Below are 18,900 nucleotides of genomic sequence, written 5' to 3' on the forward strand. Positions count from 1 at the left end.
AAATTATACATCTAAGTTTTATAACTGAAAATCTGGAAATGTTTCAAATTTATTCAGGATCATGTAACCAGCATGCTAAATAATCTAATTCTAATGATATTGGATTGCTTGTGTTGGTCTTGAATAAATTATGTCAGAAAGTCTATTCTGGAGTACTATAGTTTCTTTTGGTTTACCCCCAATATTTGGGATTGAAAATTGGTCATTTAGGAGATGAAGATTTTGGTCTAAATTTGTTTTGGGACTGAGTAATGATATCTCTTATGAAGTATTGCTGGAATTTCACAGGTGCTTTTGGAAAGGTTCAGGGAGGGATGCCTGTTGCCTCTAGCTCTTATCCGGCAGTAGACCCAGGATTCTCAAGTCCAATGCAATTCAGTGGTTCTTTGGGGCCTGGAGTAGGAAGTTCAAACATATCAGCCGATGCGAACAAGGTTGTTCAGGCACCTACTTTCTATTCATGATTATGGTGTAGAAGAAGAATTATCTATATTTCTTTCTTTCATGGATTTTGTCCTCTCTGGCAGTTTCTTTGCTTAAAGACTAATAGATTTTGGATGTGAACTTCAAATACATAAATTTTCTTTGAGATATGAAAACTTCTTTGGTGCTCAAAAGTGCTTGGATGGAAACTGAAAAATTTTCCTAGAAGGCCGAGAATTTTTTAGTACCGAAACAACTCATAAACTGTTTGGTGGGAGCTTTTTCTTGAACTGCGACTGATGGTTTTACTCTTCATTTAGCAACTGCCCCTCTTGCATGACAAAAATAAGGGATAAAATCTGTCTGTTCATGTTGTTGTAACTGTGATGTTAGGTGGCTGGTATGCAAAGCATGCATATTGGTTAATCCATATGTATTCCTCAAATTTGGTGTATTTTGAATTTAGCAAAATCGTCACAATGAGGTGCTCCTATGCCTTATCAATTTCTAATAAGATCATTGATAACTTATAAAAAAAATTCATGAGGTGCTCCTCTTTTATGTTCACATTTTCTCTCGTTCTCAGTGAATTTAAAAAAAAAAAGGGAAATGAAATAAGTTGACTGTAGGAGCAATTTGGATTATTGAGTGAATTATATAGTCTTCTAAAGTTGTCTCTAATATGTTTTGTATGTTAGTTCTGTAGAATTTTTCATTTTCCTAAATTCGGAAGTTTTTGCGGTCACGAAGATAGCATTGCTATATTGTCTTATGCGTATTTTAAATGTGAAATGGATGGGAAGATAGTTCTAAGATCTTATCAAAAGCTAGTTCAGAGTTATTTGTCTGTATTGTAGTGCTGAATTGTGTTTGAAATGGATGGAAAACCTGTTCAAATGTTTTTCTCCCCTTTCCTGGAAACAGGTGGTTAGCACCCTCCCCTACCTGGATGAGGTGGAAAATGAAAACCCCAGCCCCGCTGACCTCCTGTCCGCCTGTACCTGCTGAACAGGCAGGCAGATTACCCAAAACTCCATTTGGCACCCCGCCAATAAACTCCATCCAAACAAGACCACCTTTGAAGCGACCATCTGTCTCTGTGTGTGGCATCCAAAATCCAAACAACAAACAACCATAGATCCAAACCTCCGACTCTGGAACTCACGAGACCCATGGCTGTGGGTCTCTTGGGCTGGAATTCAAGAGACTCATGACCACCGACTGTCATGGGTCTCTCTCGGCCTGGAATAAGAAGAAGAGAGGAGAAATGCATGTCGGCTGGCTGGTGGTTCTTTTTAAGAACTTATATGAGGGTTAAGTGTGCTTGCCACCTGCCCGCTTAACCAAATAACAAATTATATTCTGCCCTCTCAGTCCACTGGGCAGGCTGGTTGGGTCTGGGTGACCTGCCTCCCAGCCTTACTCCTTCCCTTTGTCTTTTTACTAATTTCACATAGACTTCTATTGATGTGGAATTTGATTTCAAATTTGTCTATCCTCATTTTCTCTTGTTCAATCTTTATGCATTTAGTGTTCTAGCTTGCTTGTGAAATGGATGACCAAATACTATTACGTTAAAGTTTCATTATTTTCTAATTACTTTTTCCACGAATATGCTTGTATAGTGCTGGGAATGGGAAGTACAAATTTTCAAGATACATGTTTACTTTTATGTTTATACGATTCATAGATTTGAATTGAACTATGGTGATTTGTCCTATTTTATATTCTTTGGTTTGTGAGGGAATGAGGTACATATTGGATTGATCCACATAATAATCTTTTAGGTCTTAATTTTCGTAATAGCCCCAAAGTGTTCCTATTGTTTCATTTATTAGGGATTGGTTACTACTTTAGCTTCCTCTTGCTGCAATGTGTGATAATATTAGGCCCCCTCTTTTACTGCAGTCTAAGTTGTGCAATTTATTTTTTCTGTAAGTGTTTCCTGTGTACTTGGGCTATGCCTATTCCTCATCAATAAAATCTTTATTTGCTGATAAAAAAAGTGTCTTCGGTGATAAGAAATGGTGTAGGAAGAAAGAAGAGTATACGCTCTCCAGCCTAAAATGTGTCTTATTTTCCTTTTGTGGATGTTGAAACACACTTCAAAAAGGTCAAACCTTCTTCATCTTCTGTAGGTATTTTGGTAAAGTAGTGCACTGACTCTTTTCTATTAAACTTGTTGGTGTTTTAAATCAAGACTCCCATTATAGGATGGAGGGAGCAGGAAAAGGGATTGAAGGGAGATCTCATCGAAATAATACTTGTTTCTAGAAGATTATTACAGTTGATGTCTTTTTGCTCAACATATTTTTAGTGCACACAAGTCAATCTTACTTGGGGTCATTTTTAATTCCTAGTGGGCTCACTCTTTTCTTTATGCTTGGTTTTTGTGTTGTGATCTTATTGATGTAGATATTATTTGAAATTTTCCCTCATTTACTTATCCAAAAATAAAAAATAAAAAAAATTTCTCTCATGTATCATCATATCTAACTCCACAATAAAAGCTTTGTATGTGCACCAACTTGCCAGCATAACTTAATGTTTTTGTCAATAGAGTGGCAGGCAAAACAGTGTTTCAGAAATGAGTATGCTTAGGGGTGGGGCTACTAGAGATACAGGGAAAGCTCCACTTCCTCATGCTTCTATGGCTTCTGGCATGCCTTTCAGAGAACAACAGTTGAAACAGCTTAGAGCCCAGTGCCTTGTCTTTTTAGCATTTAGGTTGGTAGCATTTCTTTAGCATTTGCTATTGCTTTTCCTTATAGAAACTCTCCAGTTTCAAAGTTAGGTTGTTATAAGCAGTGGTTTTATATTTGCAGAAATGGTTTGTTGCCAAAGAAGCTGCATCTTGAAATTGCACTTGGAAATTTCTTCCCCAAAGAAGGTAACTAATATTTATTAATTTTTCTTGATTGGTCTTCACTCATTGACTTGGAAGAATTCAGGTGGCAATACAGATGGACCTTGCAAGGAGCTGATTGACCATAAAGGGAAAGCTCAGTCCTTGAATGAGCCAAGTAGCAATCCTGATGTTATGATGCCGTTTGTAAGGCTCAACACTGCAAGGGAAACTGATATAATCCCTCCAGTTGCCTCATCTACTGGAAGACTCATGGAGGCTGACTCCTTCCCAAAAGAAGGTGAGAGTCTAAAAGTGTCAGAGGACAAAAATGGTCCAACTTCTGACATTTCTGTACTTGCAGAGGAAAAGAAACATGTTATAGTTGCGAGAAAACCTGAGGCTGTAACACATAGTCAGGAAATAGCAGCTTCACAGGCATATCTAAGCATGGGATCACAGCACCCAGATTCTTTCAATATGAGTAGGGCATTTGCTGTTAGTAATCCTGTGGAAGATGTTGAGATTGGCCATCAGCAAGTTGGAAGAGCTAACCAAGCTGCTTCTACAATGGGCATCAATAAGCATATGAACCCAGAGATAAGTAGCTGGACTGGAATTGGCATTCATAATGAAGTTTCTAGAGGTCCCTTACTGGCCCCTTCTCAGTATGAATCCATGCCAGAAAGAAAAGATGGTAATCCTAGTCATTTTCAAAACCTTGGTACTTGTAATGGTTCGTAGAATCAATGTGCGGATAATCATTCATCTTCTTTTTCACTAAAAGAGCATTTGAAATCTGTTTCAGGAGTTGACAACGATCATCAAACTGCAATTCAAATAAAGGATGCCATTGTGATGTCAAAAAGTAAGAACCATGGCTATAAATCGGTCCACAAAACAATTCCTGTTGATGGCATGCTAAAATTTGGTATTTTTTACCTATAAAAAAATGGTATTTTTTCCCTGCAGAACAAGATGAGGAAGATCGGTCGGTATCTGCTGATATGCCATCTTCTCCGAAGTACACCATGTCAGAAAAATGGATTATGGGTCAGCAGAAAAAGAAACTCCTAGTTGAGCAAAGTTGGGCACTAAAACAGCAAAAGGCAAAGCAAAGAATTGCCACTTGTTTTCACAAATTAAAGGTTTGTTATAAAACTTGTACATTGGTGCTTGTGCATCAATAAGCATGGGTAAAGATGATGTTAACTTTTCTGGTTACTTCATTTTCTTTAATAAGTAAGAATTCTGGTTACTTCTCTGAAGATGCCTCTGTTATTTTCCCGTCTTTGGAATGGTATTGATTGTGTTGATTATTTATTTATTAGTATTAGTGCAAAGTAATTTTTTTGATTGTTAAACAAGATTTTATTGATATTAGTGCCAAATAATTTTTTTTTTGATAGGTCTGAGACAGCTGTTGAAATTAGTGCCAAATAATTGATCTGTAGATCAATGGAACAAGATCTTCAATTTTATCAACTTGGGTTCATAGTGTTAAAGGACTGGGCTTTTTAATATCTTTGAAGAGGCATTTTGGCATTGTTGGGTTTCAGGCTTTTAGGCAATGTTTGATGCAATGGTAGCCTTGAACTACCTGATTAAAAGAGTTTTTACCGGCTTGAAGGGTTAGCCTTTGTGAAATAATAGCCAGTCCTTAGTCTAATTTTTTCATCAGATCTATATGTTATTTTCCAAGAAAGGGTTTTTTAATGTTCACTCTTTCTATAATGTTCTTGTTCCTCAAAGTAACAACCTCTTTCCTTTGATGAGCATGTGGTAGACTATGGTCCCTTCGAGAGCTGTGTTTTTTGCTTGGACAACCTCTCTAGGAAAGATTTTCACCATGTATAATCTAAAGAAAAAACACATCGTTTTGATTGATTGGTTCTATGTGTAAGAGGAGTGAGGAGTCTGTTGATCATCTTTACTCCATTGCGATGTTGTTAGTGCTTTGTGGAGTGACTTCTTCAGTTGGTTTGGTTTGGCTTGTGTCACCTCTAGAAGAAGAGTGAACCTTTCTTACCCTAGGAGATTGTTAGGTGGCATCTCACAAATTGAAGCAGTGTGGAATATAGTTCCTGCTTGCTTCATATGGTGTATTGGAGGAAACAATGATAGAGATTTTGATGACCGTGAACTGACACTGTAGGAATACAAAACTTTATTTCACAATACTACTATCCTTTGCACGGATTCTGTAGACTTTAATAGGCTGAATTTTGTGACTTTCTTTTTTTCTTTTTCTTAGTCTATATAGATGTCTCTCTTGTATACTTAATGCTTGCTTGGGTTGTGCCTTTTGCGCTTTTTAATGAAATTTTATTACGTATATAAAAAGGAAGGGCTTTTGTTGGAGGGGGGACCGCAATTTGAATCTTGTTAAGGACGGAAAATATTCATCTAGGCGACAATGTTTTTTTCCTAATTCAAATAGTGCACAAAAACGCAATAGACAAATTTTTTTTTTTGGCACTGGTTGTTCGAGAATAGTGTCCTGACTAATCCGGGGGGTGCATAGGCCATCGGCAAAGAGTTTCCTACAAGTGCACCGCGGGTAATTCAAGGTGAAAATCCCCCATTCCAATATCCCCTAGAGATTGTTTGCACCCATTGGGATTCAAACCTTGGACCTTGGAGGGAGCGTACTACCAAGACCAAGGCCTTTACCACTTGAGCCAACCCCTAGGCATTGCAACCTAAAATTGCCGAATCATTGTTATGGATTGGTTTGTGTGCGCAAAAAGAGTGGGGAGCCTGTTGACCATTTATTACTTCATTGTGAAATTGCCATGACTCTATGGAATGACTTATTCCCTAGAGTGGAGTTAGCTTCAGTGATGCCGAGAAGAGCGGTTGATTTTCTACCAAATTGGAGAGGGCTTCATGGTTTTTCACAAATTGCAGCAATTTGGATGATGGCCCCGGTTTATCTATGGTGGTGCCTTTGGATGGAGAGGAATGAAAGAAGTTTTGAAGATTGCAGGCGGTCAATGGACGAGCTTAGAACATTGTTCTTTAATACTTGGTCAATTGCAATAGATTTTAATGACCAGAATATTCATGACTTTCTTGTATCCCTAGACAATCATGCTTAGGTGTTGCTCTTGTATATCCCATGTACTTGACCTATTTTCTCTTATATACCAATTACAACATATACATTTACATATGTATATGTATATATATGTTGCTAAGCAGAATGCATTGAAAATATGCTTTGTTAGTACGGCAATCATTGTAAAAATACTTGACTTTGCATTTGGCCCTTGTTATTTATGGTGCAGGAAAATGTGAGCTCATCTGAAGATATATCTGCAAAAACCAAGAGTGTTATAGAACTGAAAAAACTGCAACTGCTGGATCTTCAACGCCGTCTCAGGAGGTAATGGAGCTTTCTTAAGTTGCTTACAAAAATGATTTATTTTCTTTATTATGTTGATACTAAATTTATTTTGCTGCATTCAGGGATTTTCTGAATGATTTCTTTAAACCAATTACAACTGAAATGGATCGCTTGAAATCGTGTAAGAAACATAAACATGGTAGGAGGATAAAACAAATTGAAAAGTTTGAGCAGAAAATGAAGGAAGAGCGACAAAAGAGAATTCGTGAGAGGCAGAAAGAGTTCTTCAGTGAGATTGAAGTTCACAAGTATGCATTTTGTCTCTTCAGTCGAGGCTATTTGGTTTGCACATTTTATCTTATGATGCAACTGTTGGTTTCTTCATGCGTTTCTTAATCACGGTGCTTTTTTAGCGCAATGTGTACACTTGTTGACCCACTTGATAACCTGAACTTTAGGGAAAGACTCGATGATGTATTCAAAATTAGGAGAGAACGCTGGAAAGGTTTTAATAAGTATGCGAAGGAGTTCCATAAAAGAAAGGAACGCATTCATCGGGAAAAGATTGATAGAATCCAGCGTGAAAAGATTAACTTATTGAAGATCAATGATGTGGAGGGGTATCTGCGAATGGTGCAGGTTTGATTACTCTTGCTAGATTTTTTATGGATGTTAAGGCAGCAGGATTATTTTATTCGTCTTGCATAACATCGTCAAGGCTTGTGTTAGGATGCCAAATCAGATCGTGTTAAGCAACTTCTCAAGGAGACAGAGAAGTATCTTCAAAAGCTTGGATCCAAGCTGCAGGAGGCTAAGTCTGTGTCAGGAAGCTTTGAGCAGGATATGGATGAGATAGGAACTGCAAGTGTTGTTGAGAGTGAAAGTATTTTTGAAAATGAAGATGAAAGTGATCAAGCAAAGGCAAGTTTGTTCTTTGTGAACTTAATAGAATTTATATTAGTTTTTACTGATATTGTTATTGTGTATTTGTTTTACAGCATTATATGGAAAGCAATGAGAAGTACTATTTGATGGCTCATAGGTATTATGTTGCCTTTTTATCGTATACTTGGCTTTTGCTGTCACCTTACTTGCTGCTGAATATTGGATTATTTCAACTTGTAATAGTCCTTCAGCAGTGGCTATAAGTCAGCCTTCATTCTCCTTTTCATTTTCCCTTTTGTCTTCAGAAAGTTTTGTGCTTTTGCCATATGGTTTGAATTTGATCTTTCCTTGTGAAATCTGGAATCCTCAAGGCCGCTTATCTAGCTGTCAATTTTCTTGGTTAATAATTTGTAATATACTTTTGCCAAAAATCTGACTATCTTGGTTGATTGCTGCAGTATAAAAGAGAACATTGCCGAGCAGCCATCTTCCCTTCTGGGAGGAAAATTGAGGGAGTAAGTTAAATGTGCACTCTCTAAATGTGCACTCTCTAATTCTATTTATGTATCTTAGCTTGGCTTTTCCTTGTTTAATGTTTTTTGGGGTGGCTCTTTGCTGTTGATGTGCGCATGCACGTTTGCTCTTTATTGTTTATTTTTTTGGGTTTGAGTTCTTTATGACTACAGTTTTTTGCCTTCAGGTATCAAATGAATGGACTGAGGTGGTTGGTTTCACTTTACAACAACCATTTGAACGGAATTCTTGCTGATGAAATGGGCCTTGGTAAAACCGTTCAGGTATGCTCTGGTTTTGAAGCTGTAATAGTCTGGCAGTAGTCTATTTTTTAGGTAGTTATTACGCCTCATGTTTGTATATGTATTAACAATTTCAATTGTCGGTTCGTAGGTTATTTCTCTAATATGTTACCTCATGGAGACCAAAAACGATAGAGGGCCTTTTCTTGTGGTCGTTCCGTCTTCAGTTCTACCTGGATGGGAGTCAGAAATCAACTTCTGGGCCCCTGGTGTACTCAAAATCGTCTATGCTGGGCCTCCTGAGGAGCGGCGTAGCCTATTTAAGTAATGACTTGTGAACGCAAAATAGTGTTTGCCCTTTTGGGTATTTTTTTCGAAATTTTATCTGACCATTTATGTGGTGTTTATGGGCTCATATGTTCCTTTGTATTTGCAGGGAAAAAATTGTTCATCGGAAATTCAATGTCCTTTTGACAACATATGAGTATCTGATGAATAAGCATGACAGACCAAAACTAAGTAAAATACATTGGCATTATATTATAATTGATGAGGGTCACCGCATAAAGAATGCTTCTTGTAAATTGAATGCTGACTTGAAGCACTATCAGAGCTCTCACCGATTGCTGTTAACTGGAACTCCACTACAGGTCAGGGGCTATTCCTTTCCATTCTTAGTCTGCTTTAATATAATCTCATGTGTGTGAGCTTGGTGTGTCTCTTGCTTTGCTGCTGCTGCTGTTGGTTTTTTTTTAAACGTCATAATTTATAGGGTTTGCTGACTAATTTGTTATCGCTCTCTCTATGTCTCTGTCTCTCTCTGTTTGCAGAACAATCTTGAGGAATTGTGGGCACTACTTAATTTCTTGTTGCCTAATATTTTTAATTCATCGGAGGATTTTTCTCAATGGTTCAACAAACCGTTTCAGAGTAATGGTGACAATTCGCCTGATGAAGTAAGGCATTAAGCTTGTTCTTAAGACATTGACTCTCTCTCTATCTCTCCCCCCCTCTTTCCTCTCTCTCTCTCTCTCTCTCAAATTCTATTGTATTAACTTCTGGAACTCTAATGGTTGATGATGCATGCAATGTGACAAGGCCTTACTGTCTGAGGAGGAGAATCTTTTGATCATAAACCGACTTCACCAAGTACTTCGGCCATTTGTACTTCGGAGGCTGAAACACAAGGTACTTAATATTATATAGCACACTCAGCAATCACATTGAGCTGTTGGGAGGTTTTCTAACTATTTGTTGATGCATTGGAGTTGAATCTTGTTAATGAAGCAGGGCACTGTGTCATGGCTCTAGTGGTCCTGATTTATGATGTAGTTGTATATTTCATAGAATATTGAAGTTAACGTTTTCCATGTCTGCGACACATCCTTATATGTCCATAAGAATGCTGTGGTACTAGTGGTTCAGTGTATTCTGTTCTTATATTGCAGAGTCAGATTGGATACTGATAGTCTTATTTTACCCATTTTTTTTTTTTTGTAAATATAGTGAAGTTATTGATGTTGTGATGACATTGCTGTTAAAAACTGATTTATACAGCCATTTTGGTTATGGTGGTTATGGAAGTGATTCTAATATCTTAGTATTCTTGCGTGCTGAATTTTTGTTTTGGTAGGTTGAAAATCAGCTGCCTGAAAAGATTGAGAGACTTATTAGATGTGAGGCCTCTGCATATCAGAAGCTTTTGATGAAGAGAGTTGAAGAAAATCTTGGTTCTATTGGAGCTTCAAAGGTTTTCTTTGTAGTTCATTATGTTTGCTATCTACTGCTGTCCTTTTTCTTCTCTTTTTCAACTCAGCAACTTTTATAGATTAATTCTTTCAGATGACTGCCATTATGTACTCTAATGTTGAAGGCTCAATTTTCTCAGGCTCGAACTGTCCACAACTCCGTTATGGAGCTCCGCAATATATGCAATCATCCATATCTTAGCCAGCTTCACGCAGAGGAGGCATGCCCTTTACATATCCATTAATCTCTCCAGAGGCCAACTGAAATTTTAAGCCCTTGTATTTCTGTCTGTATTGTTTGCCCATATTGATTTGACCCTAATGTTAGATTGTGGTTTTTAGGTTGATACTTTAATACCTAAGCATTATCTGCCACCGATTATTAGACTGTGTGGGAAGCTTGAGATGCTTGACCGGTTACTACCCAAACTTAAAGCAACAGATCATCGGGTATGGTATTCTTAAATATGTTTCTGACTATATATGTTTTAATAGTTCCCTATGGCAATTTTAAACACACACATCCCAGTATTCAGGAGCATTTACATTTTTTATTTTTAAGAAGTTTCATGGTTCCTTTAAGTCATGTTGCCAATTGCGTTTCTTGCCCCAGCATTAGGCACTTAGATTTTTTTATTTGATTTTTTTTTTTTTTTTACTTGGAACATATGCTTTTAAATTATAGTATTATCTTAAACAAGTTGATTTGCATGCTTCATGTTCCTACTTGTACGCTACTACATATATTAGTTGACCATCCTTATTACTTTTTCAATTTGATAATTAGATGAGATTTGAGAACAGTGAACGAGTTGTTGATTAAAATATATTTATTTCCCATTTGTTTTTGCCTCCTTCCTTCACCAGTAAATTTTCTGGTGGCAATCCTGAGTGAAGCATTCTTAAAACAGTCCATATGCAAGCTTGGGCTGATTTATCTATTCCAGTACCGTCTTTTTATATATAGGAAGTCAAGTACCTATCTTTTCTTTAACATGATTCTGAGTTTATTAGTTAGGAAGGTGGTTAACATGCTAGAAATCAATGCTTTTTATAGCTTTGACGTGAACTCAAAATGTTGCAGGTTCTTTTCTTTTCCACAATGACTAGGCTGCTTGATGTCATGGAGGAATATCTTAATTTGAAACAATATCGGTACCTTCGATTGGATGGGCATACATCTGGGGGTGATCGCGGTGCCCTTATAGATATGTTCAACCGACAAGATTCACCCTTTTTTATTTTTCTGCTCAGGTTGTTATTGATGTCCGATAAATTCTAGGCACTTCATCTTTCTAGTTTGTGCTTCTTTACTGTGTGTGGCAGGGCTGTAGGAAATAAGAAGTTTTACAAGCTATGATGCACCTTGTAACCAAAAATGAAATAAGAAATTTTACAAGATATGATGTACTTGCTGTGTGTGCATGAGTAGTTTATGCATGCTTAGGCTGAAACTGACATTTTGATCCGGGATTTTAGCATTCGAGCTGGTGGTGTTGGAGTGAATCTTCAAGCTGCTGATACTGTGATCATATTCGACACCGACTGGAATCCACAGGCACTATGCACATTTCTGTTCCTTGATTTGTTTGTCTGGATGATTGTGTAGTGGGGGATTTAAAGCTGGTTATTTATTCATTTATTTGTGTTTTTGGCATATTACCAGGTTGATCTGCAAGCGCAGGCAAGGGCCCATAGAATTGGCCAGAAGAGAGAGGTTCTTGTTCTTCGATTTGAAACTGTAAGTAATTTTGCTTTCGATTTTGTCATCACATAACCATTTGGATTATAAGTATGCTCATTGTTTTAGAGGTTTGTGGTTTATATTATATTGGTAGTACACAATATTTGGCACAACTCGTCGATAGTATTGTAAAAATTGTTGATGAGCTCTCTCAGATACTGGTGATGCCACATGGTTGTACTTCTATTCCTAATCTTAATGAGTAATGCTGTGCTGCTTTATTCTCTGCATTAACTTGGCCAAGGCGGAGAATTTTTCTTGACAAATATCGATTTTGTTCTCATGTATGCTTGTTGATTGCTTCATTGCCAATATTTTGAACGTTTCTTCTGCTCAAATTATCTAATATCTTGAACTTTCTACTCTTAATTGCCCAAACTTCTATTCTTAACTAATTGCATTGGCTTAAGTATGCTTAAATTTTGATAATGATACTGATTTCGAAATCCATTAGCCATTCCAAACTTGTTTGTAATCTCCTTGTGGCATATCTTTGGCCTTTTTTCTTCTTTTTTTCTTTTACTTTTCCCCTTTTCTCTTTGGCATTTATTTTATACATGCTTTAAAGCAGTAGAGCAGATCTGTCTAAGGCAAACTTCAACGTTTGTCACTTGGAATATTGCAACATAGTTGCCCGTTAAGATGCTGGGTAAAACTGGTTAATATTTTGTGGCCCAATCAATTGTGGCCATAAGACTCTTAATCTTGAACTCCATAGGCCTCACAAGTTTCTACTAATTCTTGGTTGTTCTTTTTCTTAATAAGCTAAAGTTTTATTCAAGTTAAAAAATGAGAGTAATATAATTGAAGTATACGGGTATACATAATGAGAGGAGGGAGAGAGAAGAGCATGGGAGTCCTTGAAAGTAAAACTAGAGAGAGATAGGTTGGCTGCTATCCATTGATAGAATCCATTGAAGATGTTTACGTCTTTGATGGTCCTTCACTTATCTTCAAAGCTTTTGTCATTTCTTTCCCTCTGTATATACCACATCAAGCAAGCTAAGATCATTTTCAATGTCTGATTACGCTGAATATCAAAACACCCCTTCCAAGATGCTAATAGATCTACTACCTTTTTAGGCATTACCCATCTCAATCCAAAGAGATCAATGGCAGCTTGCAATAATGTTGATGCTACTTAATAGTGGAGTAAGAGATGATCTATGGAGTCCCCATGCCATAACATTCCTCTTAGTTTTTTTTTTTCTTTTTCTTTTTTAAAATAAAAAGTAAAATAAAATTTTATGGAAACAAGTAAATAGGCATAGCCCAAGTACACATGAAACATACAACAGAGAACACCCAGTTACAAGTTAGGAGCTAGAAAGTGATACAAAAAAGTCATGTAAGCTGGCTCTGTTAAATACACTGGCAGAAGACCAAAGAAATAAAGTATGGAAAAAGGAACTTCTAAGCTCATCCAGGGAGCGTTCACTATCTTCAAAGCTCCACTCATTCCTTTCAGGCTAAATACACCACATGAGACATGCAAGGAATAATTCTCCATACATAGCAATTTGGGAATTGCCCTGAAGCCGTTTCCAACAAGCAAACAAGTCCACCAGTCTTGTAGGCATCACCCATGCAAGTCCCGTTCTATCAAAGATTGTAGCCCATAACATCCTTGCCAGCTTACAGTGAAGTAAAAGACGATCCACAGATTCACCAGTCACACATGTAGCACCAATCCATTACAATGAGTCCACACTTTCTCAAGTTGTCCATAGTCAATATTTTCCCAAGAGATGCAATCCAACCAGAGAGAGCAATTTAGGCGGCACCTTACTTCTCCAAATGCGCTTCCAGGGAAATGAAATATGATTTTGACATGACAAAGCCTTGTACAAAGATCGCACAATGAACTTCCCATCCCCTGTATTCATCCAAAGCATCCTATCCTCCTCAATGCTACCAATGTTCGAAGCATACATTAAACTTGAAAATTTGGAAATGACTCCAATTTCCCTATCATGGGCAGCTCCAAGAAAATGAACATTTCAATGTGAGGATCCACTAGAGCTGTTCAAAATATCCGAGACCAATGCCTCCTGATCAAGAGCCATCCAAAAAAGAGAAGAAAACACAATCTTGAGGGCAGAATTACCAAACCAAGTATCATGCCAAAATCTGACCCTATATCCCGCTCCAATGGTGAAGCTAATAAAATGAGCAAATACCTCCCAAGTCCCATCCATTTATAATATTCTTCCACGAACCTATGCCATGCGCACCCCACGTTATTAGAACACCAAACCCCACGAGCTCCCATACTTTGATTCAATAATAGCTCTCCACAAAGAATCCCCTTTCTGATGGTAATGCTATAGCCTTTCCCAAGAAGTGCCTTATTAAAGATCCTCATATTTCAAAATCCCAACCCTCCACTTGAAATTGGAGAGCATACCTTATTCCACTTAACCAAATGGAACTTATCCTCCTCTCCAATTCCTCCCCACAAGAAGGCTTGAAAAAGCTTCTCAATTCGATTAGCCACACCTGCAGGCAAGGGAAACAGAGATAAAAAAAATGTGGGAAGACTAGAAAGGGTGCTCTTGATTAATGTGATTCTTCCCTCTTTTGGCATGTACATCCTTTTCCATTTTGCCAACCTCTTCTTGATCTTTCTGAGTGTCATTGTCCAAACAAAGAATGTCACTATCTAGGAGTTGCTCCTCCAAATGGTCTTCCATGAAAAGCATTGTTGTCGTAGGGGGACTAATGCATTGTAAAATGACTTGGTGGTCATTTTGTTTCGAGTATGAAAGCTTGAAAAGTACTCTTTAACAGTTTAAAAGCTCGTTTGAATAAAATCAGTATGCTTGGTAAAGTGTTTGTAACCTATCTTTGGATAGCCAATCTTCCTTCAGAGTAACCAATCTTTGGATAGCCAATCTTCCTTCAGAGATTGGGCAGCACACTTTGGGCCAATTCATTATGTGAAATATTGCTGCCTCCCCTTTGCCTCATAAGGAATTCTTTTATAGCTTCTTAATGTGGTTGGCAACACCTCCGATCAGGGGGAATAAGGATGAAGTACGTGGGCAGATTTGAAGGGTAGTCTTTATCATGATCACTCTACCTCCCATATACAAATACAGTCTCTTGCACCCTACCAATCAAATGTCTCCATAATCTATATCAACTTTGCCTTATAAGTTAGCTCCAATTGTAGGCCTTGATTCAACTTTGCTACCCGCCCTATGCGGGTGGGCAGCCAGGTCTCCCCCCTTAGCCTGAGTGCTGCCCCCCTTTTTTCCCTGTTGCCCTGGCCTAGTCTTGCATATATGGGTGGCCCCGTTTGATTGCTGTGCAAGCAGATTTTCAAGCTCACTGTTAGTTAATCCTCCAAACTACATTGATCTCCAAATCAACATATCCAAGCTTACAATCCACATATACCACCACAATACATATATTCATTAAAAACATAGATCCAATGAAATATACAAAGAACACACAAAAAATAACATCTGATCCACCCACGACTGGCGTGGTTGTGGTTCTTGGAGAATTAAAAAAAAAAAAAAAAAAGAAGAGGAAGAGATGAAGAAGAAAAGGAGGAAGGGATGAAGCAAAAGAGAAGAATAAGGTTTGTTGGGTTAGAGAGAGAGGGGAGAGAGGTGGTTGAAAAAATGCGGGCGAGTAGAAAGAGAGAACTAGTTTATTTTTTCTTCTTTATATGCTGGTATCAGGTGGGTGTAGGTGAAAATCCAGGCGGGTGGGTACCCTACTTGCTCCCTGCCCTTTATTTTAATATGAGGGTCTGCTCGCAGCCTGGTACCATGCGGGTGTGGATGGATGGATCGGGCAAGCTAAATACGCCCACCTAGCAGGCCTATAGGCCATGTTGTCAACATCTCCACATTACCAACTAATAGTAACTCTTAACAAGGCATGTTTAGGTAATGAGATGAAATGAGAATTCTGTAAATAATAGTGAAATTGTTTGTGAATAATAGTGAAATTGTTTGAGTTAAGATGTTTTATTGGGTTTTGGGAAATGAGAGAGAAAAAGTTTAATAAAAATATTATAAAGTTATATTTTTTTAATATAATTTTTTAATATTATTTTTGTTTTGAAATTTGAAAAAGTTTTATTGTTTTTGTGTTTTGGTTGGAAGTTTGTGAAAGTTGTAATGATTAGATGAAAAAGTTGTATATTTGAATTTTTCTTTTTTGATGACGGGAAAACCACCCCATGGCAGAGCCCTTATAACTCACCCATGGAATCTAAACCCCTTGGGAGACTAGTACAACAACCCACCGCCATGGCCTCCCACTTAAATCGCAGTTTAATCCTAGGGGGAATCGAACCTGTGACATGGGGCTCATGCACACAAGTTTGCCTTACCTCTTGGGCTACCCAGGGGTGGGTAAAACTAAGAATGATTAGAGAAATTGAAAAATGTTTTGTATTTGAGTGGTGTTTGGGAAGGAAATTATGTTAAGTCTTGAGATGAGATGAGATGTTCTCATCTCATCTCACTTCCCAAACATTAGCCAAACCGACCCTAAAACTTGAGATTGCTTCAAATCACAAAAACCCTCGTTAGGTCTTTCTTCACCAACGCTGGACAAGCTTGCAAAATAGACATGGAGTAGCCATATGGGCCTTGAGCTTTGTCCCCATTCATTTATTTTCCTATCTCCCTAGCTTTACTTTTTTAAAGGGCCTTTCCAACGGACTGGTCTCCTTGCCTCCCAATGCTTTGGAAGCCAAGCCATATAACTTTTTGATAGGTAAAAAAAGAAGCCAAGCCATAAAATTAATGTCTCTAGTTTTTTGTGCAATCTCTTGAACCTTTTATTTTTTTGATTGGCACCAGGTATCCGAGAGCAAAGTCCCAACTAATCCCAGGGGTGCACTGGCCCTCAACTAGGAGTTTGGCAAGTGCACATTGGGTAATTCAAGGAAATTTCCTCCAATTCAATGGCGCCTAGAAATTGTTTGCACCTAAGAGTATTTTAACCTTAGACCTGAGGGACCATACTACCAAGACCAAGGCCTTTACCCACTTGAGCCAACCCCTAGGGGTTAATCTCTTGTAGAACTGTGCTATGTGATTACTATCTCTTGGTGATTGGCTAGATCTATTCCATTCACACGCAAGATGTCTATGGATTTGGTTTGTCTATGTTAATTGGCCAGCATTTAAGAACTTTGTACCCCTGTCACTATCCCTCAACCATAGGGCACATGTCTAACAAATGTCCTCTAGAAGGGCAAGCCCCCTTCCTTATTTCTAGTGAATTCTTTGGGCTTTCATCAGCCTCTAATGCCCTTCCCTCTTCAATAGCTTCAAGAGTACTAAGTTAATCTAGAAAAAGCTTCTTTTGTCTCCACATTACCTAACACTTGCTCTTTCCAAACTTTCATCTCGGCTTTTAAAGCTTTGAGTTGGTGGTTCAGGACATCACTTTGTGTACCTTGAAAATGGTATGAAACTACCACTTTTGCCATCTCCACAAAGCCCCTAAGATTTTAGTCAACGTTTTTCAGATTGAAGTACCTTTTGCCCTTCTAAAAATGCTTGCAATCCAGTAGGATGGGAAAGTGGTTTGAGTCAAGTCTAGGAAATCTTCTAAAAATGTTTCCCAGCCATGGCATACGACTGTTGCCATCATGTGCCCCAGCAGAGCATTGGCATACATCTATTGTCCAGTCACCCTGAATAGAGTTGCTATCATAGCCCTTTTCGAGACCCTACTGCTGAAAGTGTCAACTGTAACACCCCAAGGGAGGCCCGAGCCACATATGGGCCTACACTCCAAAAGGACTATTTGATGGTACAATTGGAGCCCTATTGTAACCATTATAAAGAGTAAGAAATTCTCATTTCCAAGCAATTTGGGATGTACGCCACCTACACTTATCAGTCAATATGGAGTATCACATCAACCCACCATGAAGCTTCCATGGCAACTCAATACCTTGACATAGAGCCTAGGAACAAGTTGAAAAAGACTGCTACCTTTTTCGGTGCCTCACCAATTCTCTCCATCCCTTGTAGCTCTTCCATCTGGTATGGCGATGAAGCCAGTCCGGCCACTGCTTCCGTAATATGTGACAGCCAAATACCTGCCCCATTTGTTGGAACAACTTAAGGCAATAAAGACTCTGTCTCCTACTCTAGCAGACTTCATAGACTCTTCTCTTGTATTAGGATAAGGGCATTCATGGTTGATGGTAACCAAAACACGCTAGCTTCCCCTCTGAGGCTTTGGCAACGAGTGAATTCGCTCCATGGTCCACTCGTTAATACACAATGCTAAAATTGTTTCCCCTGCCAAATAATCGAATACCTTCAACTTGATGGTAACTTTATATGTGAATACAAACTCCCAGCCAACGACGCCAAAGGAGAATGACTTAGAGAATGAGTTGGTTTTGCTAGTGAGAGTCACTGGGAAGAATCATCAGTGAGAGAGTTGTTTTTCTGTTTTCAATAGAACATCATTAATAGCAGACGCTCGTGTATATGTCCCCGTGTACTTGGGCTCTTGCCTATTCTTATGACGAATAAGATCTTATTTACCGATTAAAAAATGGTGTTTTTCTGCTTAACAATTGGGCTTCTAGTTTGTGGTCCTTTCCACCTCTCCTAGTTGTTCTGCTGTGTTAATAATTTTCCTTTTCAATTTGGTTTTTGGATAATTGGACTACATAAATGTGGAACTAAAATTAACTAAAGTATTCAACATTTAGATACATGGTTTTTCAAGTTCCTTGTAGTATATGTTATGTTTTTCCTAAATTATATTGAGGAGTTTTGCTACATACAAGCCAGTGTGTAAACACACCACTTGCTGTGTGCCCTATTACAATTTTAAAAAGGTCAAAGCGCCAATATTTTTTATGATAGCTAATGTGGAAGCCTTCCACATCAGCAGTGTTTTGGGTGTATCAATAAAGAGGCTTACAAATAGATTTTTTTTTGTATTGAAAGATCACATTTTTTGTGACAAGGTCCAAACTGTTGAAGAACAAGTCAGAGCTGCAGCTGAGCACAAACTGGGAGTTGCTAATCAAAGCATTACCGCTGGTTTCTTTGACAATAATACAAGGTTAATTAGGATATTTGTTTAGCTGAAATTTGCATCATATATTTCCAACGAGTTCTGTAGTTTCCATGACAAATTCTTTATCA

At 38.0% G+C, this 18,900-nt stretch overlaps 1 protein-coding gene across 4 annotated transcripts in view; it reads left to right on the forward strand.

The window, feature by feature from the left end:
- LOC122300466 overlaps window positions 1–18,900 on the forward strand; it is a 43,291-nt gene that overhangs the window by 14,604 nt on the left and 9,787 nt on the right. For 3 of the 4 annotated variants that reach the window (XM_043111148.1, XM_043111145.1, XM_043111146.1), the window contains exons 7-30: window positions 289–434; window positions 2,984–3,150; window positions 3,249–3,313; window positions 3,375–3,965; window positions 4,077–4,136; window positions 4,241–4,416; window positions 6,559–6,656; window positions 6,740–6,925; window positions 7,076–7,256; window positions 7,347–7,538; window positions 7,616–7,659; window positions 7,961–8,017; window positions 8,203–8,299; window positions 8,409–8,581; window positions 8,694–8,907; window positions 9,088–9,213; window positions 9,356–9,445; window positions 9,891–10,007; window positions 10,146–10,226; window positions 10,348–10,455; window positions 11,090–11,259; window positions 11,485–11,563; window positions 11,672–11,746; window positions 18,720–18,817. In XM_043111148.1, the coding sequence (XP_042967082.1) occupies window positions 289–434; window positions 2,984–3,150; window positions 3,249–3,313; window positions 3,375–3,965; window positions 4,077–4,136; window positions 4,241–4,416; window positions 6,559–6,656; window positions 6,740–6,925; window positions 7,076–7,256; window positions 7,347–7,538; window positions 7,616–7,659; window positions 7,961–8,017; window positions 8,203–8,299; window positions 8,409–8,581; window positions 8,694–8,907; window positions 9,088–9,213; window positions 9,356–9,445; window positions 9,891–10,007; window positions 10,146–10,226; window positions 10,348–10,455; window positions 11,090–11,259; window positions 11,485–11,563; window positions 11,672–11,746; window positions 18,720–18,817 (3,391 nt within the window). The remainder of the gene's footprint in view (window positions 1–288; window positions 435–2,983; window positions 3,151–3,248; window positions 3,314–3,374; window positions 3,966–4,076; window positions 4,137–4,240; window positions 4,417–6,558; window positions 6,657–6,739; window positions 6,926–7,075; window positions 7,257–7,346; window positions 7,539–7,615; window positions 7,660–7,960; window positions 8,018–8,202; window positions 8,300–8,408; window positions 8,582–8,693; window positions 8,908–9,087; window positions 9,214–9,355; window positions 9,446–9,890; window positions 10,008–10,145; window positions 10,227–10,347; window positions 10,456–11,089; window positions 11,260–11,484; window positions 11,564–11,671; window positions 11,747–18,719; window positions 18,818–18,900) is intronic. The other variant, XM_043111147.1, reaches the window with a different exon arrangement.

Source organism: Carya illinoinensis, chromosome 2 (genome assembly GCF_018687715.1).
Source record: "Carya illinoinensis cultivar Pawnee chromosome 2, C.illinoinensisPawnee_v1, whole genome shotgun sequence".
Classification (NCBI taxonomy): domain Eukaryota; kingdom Viridiplantae; phylum Streptophyta; class Magnoliopsida; order Fagales; family Juglandaceae; genus Carya; species Carya illinoinensis.